This window comes from Gouania willdenowi, chromosome 20, assembly GCF_900634775.1.
Source record: "Gouania willdenowi chromosome 20, fGouWil2.1, whole genome shotgun sequence".
Taxonomy (NCBI): domain Eukaryota; kingdom Metazoa; phylum Chordata; class Actinopteri; order Blenniiformes; family Gobiesocidae; genus Gouania; species Gouania willdenowi.
Window position 1 is genome coordinate 15,237,718 of NC_041063.1, and position 6,000 is coordinate 15,243,717.

General features: G+C 38.2%; 1 protein-coding gene across 4 annotated transcripts in view; it reads left to right on the top strand.

Annotated features, from left to right (window-relative positions):
- The window catches only part of dlgap1b (discs, large (Drosophila) homolog-associated protein 1b), a 124,328-nt gene extending 119,143 nt beyond the window's left edge, over nucleotides 1-5,185 (top strand). For 3 of the 4 annotated variants that reach the window (XM_028434097.1, XM_028434098.1, XM_028434100.1), the window contains 3 exons: nucleotides 60-151; nucleotides 1,256-1,408; nucleotides 2,383-5,185. In XM_028434097.1, the coding sequence (XP_028289898.1) occupies nucleotides 60-151; nucleotides 1,256-1,408; nucleotides 2,383-2,598 (461 nt within the window). In that variant the 3' untranslated portion in view covers nucleotides 2,599-5,185. The remainder of the gene's footprint in view (nucleotides 1-59; nucleotides 152-1,255; nucleotides 1,409-2,382) is intronic. The other variant, XM_028434099.1, reaches the window with a different exon arrangement.
- Nucleotides 5,186-6,000: the final 815 nt, after the last annotated feature.

Sequence of the window (6,000 nt, forward strand, 5' to 3'; positions counted from 1 at the left end):
CGTAATTGCATTTGTGTGTGTGTGTGTGTGCGTGTGTGCATGCATGCGTCTCTCTGCAGTCCTGGGGAAGATCCGCAGTGCAGTGGGGAGTGCCCAGCTGCTGATGTCCCAGAAGTTCCAGCAGTTCCGGGAGCTGTGTGAGGAGAATCTGGTATGTGTCACCTCATCCACCGCATGCTCGCCGAGCCCTCCAACCCCACCCCTCCCCCCGTCCTCCACACAGGCTGACATCATCCTGCACAAATCACTGTGACAGGCCAGACTAGCTGTCGTTTATTGAGCATCCACTACAGACACCACAGCTCTACTGTCTTTGAGCTGCCAGCGGATTATGTGAAAGCAGGAAACTGGAAATCAAACCAGACGACACAAACTATTTCTGGTATTAGGCTGTTTCTGGCAATGGCAGCTGAAATGTTATGTTTGATATGGAAATATTACATAACATTTTGTTTAATTCATTCAAAACTGACCATTGTTAAAATGCTTTTGAAAGAAACTGGATTTATTTACATGTAAAACGTGTAACGTTAATTTGATGTATTTGTATTTATTTATTTTCACATGTAATTGATTGTCTGTTGCTCTAAAAATGATCAGTCAGCATTAAGTCTTATCTTTTTTGACGACTTGGGATATGGATCAAAGATGTTGAAGGATTTTCACCGCATTATATTTCATGAAATGTTTGCATGAATATGATAAAGATAAAAATAGGAATACTTGGAAATTTTACACAGGACTAGAAAACGCTGTGGAAATCATGCCAAACAGGGCAATAAATAATCCTGCATTGATTTAGTGTCATTAGACATTTTTCAAAACAGCAGTCGTGGCCTGACTGTTGCAACACTTGATATTTTAACACTTTAATGAAATGAGTAAATTACAGATAGGTAATGTTTATTTTTATGTATTTTTTGAGTGTGTTTATCCGAAAGGTGGTGCATATATGGTATCTTTTTATGCATTCCAAACCTTTTTAACTGAAAGAAATGCAGTTGGATTTAGGCACCCATATACACGATATCTTTGTAATTCTGTAGGCCTGATAGGACTGTTGGCACAACATCATGTGTAACAGCCGACATAGCATTAGCATGAAGCTAATCAGTGAAAACCACATTTCTTTGTCACTATTTCTAGTCCATGCTTCTTTTTAGTAATGACAGCATCTTAATTGCCACAATGGTTGATAATGTTGAGAATATCATGTAACCACGGGTTCTCTGCGCTTGTGCTACGTGTGCATCAGAATCCGAATGCAGAACCGCGGCCCAGCTCCCAGGACCTGGCAGGTTTCTGGGACATGCTGCAGCTGTCTATCGAGAACGTTAGCCTGAAGTTTGATGAACTCCACCAACTCAAAGCCAACAACTGGAAACCTCTGAGTCCTCCTGAAGTTCAGGTACACACACACCCACACGAGGCAAATTCACAATTCAGAGGCTAAAGCGAGCTAACCTCAGTATGGCTTTGGAATGCTCCACTAACCTGCATGTTGCCAGTTGTCGATACTGTAAGCTTTGAATTGTGTCAAACTCATGGCCCGGGGGTCAAATCCAGCCCCTTGGAGCATCCAATTTGGCCCGCAGGAGAAGTGAAAATGACGGAGAACATGTAAATCATTGTGTAAATGAAACTCATCAATATTTGCAGGGTTTCACAGTTTTCCCGATGCTTATCTGGCATGATTGCAGTCATTTTTAATGTTAAACAGTTGAAAAAAACTACAAAATCCTTCAATTTTCCTCAAATGATGACATAATATTTCCCTTAAAGAAATAGAAATTGGTCACAAAATCTAGAAAATGTAAAGTGAAAACTAGTTTAAACAAGGGCACAATAATGTTGAAATGATTTGTTTTCTTGCATTAAACCTGTGGCCCACTTGAGATCAAACTGCTCTGTATTTGGCCCTTGAACTAAAATGAGTTTGACACCCCTGGTCTAAAGGATTCACAGTGAAACTGTGCTGAAGCATGTACATGTGTGTAGCACACCGTCTTGTTGCCTACCTGACGCTGCTACATGTATTTGTGTGTTTTTGTTCTGTCTTGTTGTTCGACAGTGAGCTGCTTTTGAGAAGCCGCACTACCTGCCATGTACCTTTGGGGCCTGTCCACCTCCAATGGTCTTTTTTTACCTCACGCAATGGCCACCATCGTGCTCTCTTATCCCATCACAAATGGCTGCCAGTATGAACCATAAGCTCATTCCAAGTTGCATGCTATGACATCACGCCAACAACAGCCACACCGCTCTCTCTCTCTCTTTAACCCTGAATGGCTGCAGTTGTGTCGCTCGTGGTTGTGTCTAAGCTGCAGCTCGCAGCGAGGACTAAGTCGTATGTGATTGAGACTTATTGTTATTCCTGTCCAGGAGAGAAGGATGCCCCCTCCCGTGCCAAAGAAACCTCAGAAGGGCCACCCTCCCTTGGCAAGGGACCGCTCGCTGGAGAGCTCTGAGCGCCAGCGTCTGGAGGCTCGCAAACGCCTGCTAGCTGCCAAACGTGCTGCGTCAGTCCGACAGAGCTCAGCCACAGAGAGCGCAGACAGTATCGAGATCTATATCCCCGAGGCTCAGACACGGCTATGAGACACACACACACACACACTCACAGAATTGTACACACACACGTACCTGCACTCATGCCTAACACGCTGTCTCACACACACACAATAGCACTGCGGAGACAGCAAGGCTAGTATGCTAACTTAACATAATCACATTTTTGCTGACATCTCAGATCACTGTGGGGTCAGCCTCTACGGAATCTGTTTTAAACAGGAAATGTACATTTACAGTATTTATTTATCTATTTATTTATTTATATATCTATTTATCTCCATTTCCTCCTCCTCCCAGCTTTGATGTAGCACTCTTATCCTTGAACCTCCGTGCTCCGAAAAAAGTATCTTACAAACCTTTTTTTTTTTTAATGACCTAATATTTCTAACTAAGCCTGTTGTAGCACAGAAATGATGCCTCACATTAGTGCGTTTAAGGAGCCCAGGAGGAGAGAACATGCATGTGTAAATGGTGTTCATACAAAAACAGGGATATATCTGATCTGAGCTGCTCAGGTCAAATACATCTGATGGTCAATGTTCAAACTCATAATGGATATTTTTGATTTTTTTTCATCAAAACCCATATCTTTACAGCTGCTAAATCCAATATTTTTAAATTAGATATAATTATACTTGAAAAAGAAAGGAAAAAGGTCCAAATTGGTGCCTTTTTTTCATTTGTTGACATTTTCACGCATTGCATTGTGGGATGTGGAGTTATGGAGTAAATGCATGGAAGTGTTTTTATTCATTCTGCTATCATTTGGAATACCAGGAACAAACAAACAAAGTCAGTCACTTTCCTCATTGTCTGGTGATGAAAACCAAGAAATCATGTTAAGAACAAAAGTAAAAACACAGGACTTCACATCCCACAATGCAATGCAGGAAAATGTCAACAAAAGGAGTGTTTAGGGTGGAGATAAAAAAAAAAAACTTTCAAGTATCAAATTTAATATTTTTCCTTTATTTTTGGAGCAAATGATGTTCAATTCATTGATCTATGAAGCATAAACTATGGTTTTATCTAATAAAAAATGATCATGGGTATTAGCTTTGATCTTAAAAGTACAAGGTCGTGTTTTTGTATGATCTGCACAACTAATTTAAATTCTTTAAAAAAAAAAAAAAAAAAAATCAGACAAGGCACTTAAAGTATCAAAATTCACCTTTGGACTGAAAACAGGTTTTTTTTTTGTGGGAAAAGGTCAAGAGGTTAGTTTGGGCTCCTCCAGGTGAGGCCCAGTGGCTGTAGAGCCAAAAGTGTGCAATTAACTGAAAGGATCACTGTTTGGAAAATGTTTTGTTCCCAACCCGCGTGTGTGTGTGCGTGATTGAATGGAGTGAGTGTGATTTGATTCAGGTGTGTGTGTGTGTGTGTTTTCTAAGTGCTTCCTATTTTTCTAAAGCTGCAGTTGAAACTGTAGCACCACCACCAAACTGTAAAGAAATCACTCGTCGTTTTATCGTTTCAAACTGAGCAAAATCCATTCGTTAGTATAAGGAAGGAAGACACAACACTCATGATTACACAAAATAATATTTTGTGTTTTGTCCAGAAATCGGAGACAAACCTCTAGTCGTCATACTTTGTTTGACTTTGACTTTTTGAGGCACTTGGACGAAAGAAGAAGGATTCCTCCTCACTGTGTGTGCACTATCTCTGCCTCCAGATCAAGCAAATATTCTCAAGGTTGAAACTAAATATTTTGTATTTGTGCTCAAGTTACCAGTTAGAAGCCTGACTATTGACATTGTGGTTACTCTGATGCACTGACAACAAAGGCCCTTATACTGTGTTTGCATTATTGTTTATTGTTGTTTTGGCTCTTAAGCATGACAGGCACTTTTGTTTTCTTTCTTTTTTTTGTCATCTCTTCTTTTTCAGTGATCAGCCTTAATTTCTAATACAATAGTCCAGCACAAAAGCAGTCTCAGGGGAAAGAAGAGTTATGTGTGTGTGTGTGTGTGTGAATGAATGACTTAATGTGATGCGTGACTTTGTCTCAAATTGTATATAATATCCTTGCCATCAAAGGAGGCCATGATCATATTGAAATGAATTGCATCCATGCCATTTTCTGAAGGATGCTCCACATGCCCTCACAGAGTGGAACAAGGTTTTTTTTTTTCTGTCAGCTGCTCAAATGTGGAGACAATCCTGAGCTGGTTTACGTATTGGTTTTCAGAGTAGCATTATGGGAGCTGAGTGTGTAGTCCCAGTTTAGTGCCATTGGATTAAAGAAGTCTAGAGGAGGAAACAGGTTTTTGAACACCTTTAAAATGGTTTTCTAATTTTAACAGAAATATACAGTACATTATTTTTTATGTTGTCAGTTTTTAAGGAGACAGTGGATTTTAAGGCTTTTCAGGATGTGTGTAAAGCTATGGCTGCAATTGTAGTAACTAAATAAATACAGTAAATCTGCACTAAGTGCCAGTGTTAATTTTGTCCACTACTATTTTTTGTAATTATAGTAATTAGTTCCTGACTAAAACCTAAAATAATAGATACAAACCAAGAAAAGTAGGATTAAAACTTAAAAAAAAAAAAAAAAAAAAAAAAAAATAGGATTATTGAGAATTAATTATTAATTAAACAGATTTCAGTTGATTATGTAAGGACAAAAGTCAGTCAGTTAGTTGAATCAAATTAGCCGATCAGAAGTAATCTCAGTGTGAGAAGTTAAACAAAAACATTTAATCAAGCAACAGGGCTGGGTTAAAAAAAAAAGTTTTTATCTGAATTGATTTTGCTTTCAATGGACCGAAATTGATTTATAAAATCCTAAAATCGATCTTTTCTGATGCGTGTAATGCAGTGCTGTGGGCTCAATTCCTAATGTAAACATTAATGTATTTAAATCTGCACCACATTAGAGTTACTTTCTACTATTTACAGCATTAAATCTCTGAGAATATCTTTCATATTCAAGTAAAATTGTTAAAGTGACTGAAATATCCTCAACCAAATCGAATTATATCATGAATCAACTCAATTTTTAGACAATCTTAAACTGATACCCAGCCCTAATAAACAAAATATTTTAAAGTTGACTCAAACATTTTTATCAGATGACTAAAACTAAATCAAATTCATAAGTCGTTGCCTAAATGAACACTGCTTGTAGCCTTAAGTGTGATCTAAACCTTTTTTCCACCACTGTTCATCTCTATCGTCTACCTGAAGTCCTCTTTTAGAGACATTTGAAAGTAAAGGAACTGAAGTGATCATGTATCAAAGTGTAATTTGTTGATCCTCTGTCAATAACTAGTTCACTGAAGGCATATCCAACAATAGCTCAAACCTAATGCCATAAAACTGTATGTAGATGGAAGTCATTTTTGTATTTTCTCTCCAGAATTTGTATTAGAACTAAAACTCTGTCAAAGAATGGATTATTTATCTTAATAATATTAACATATC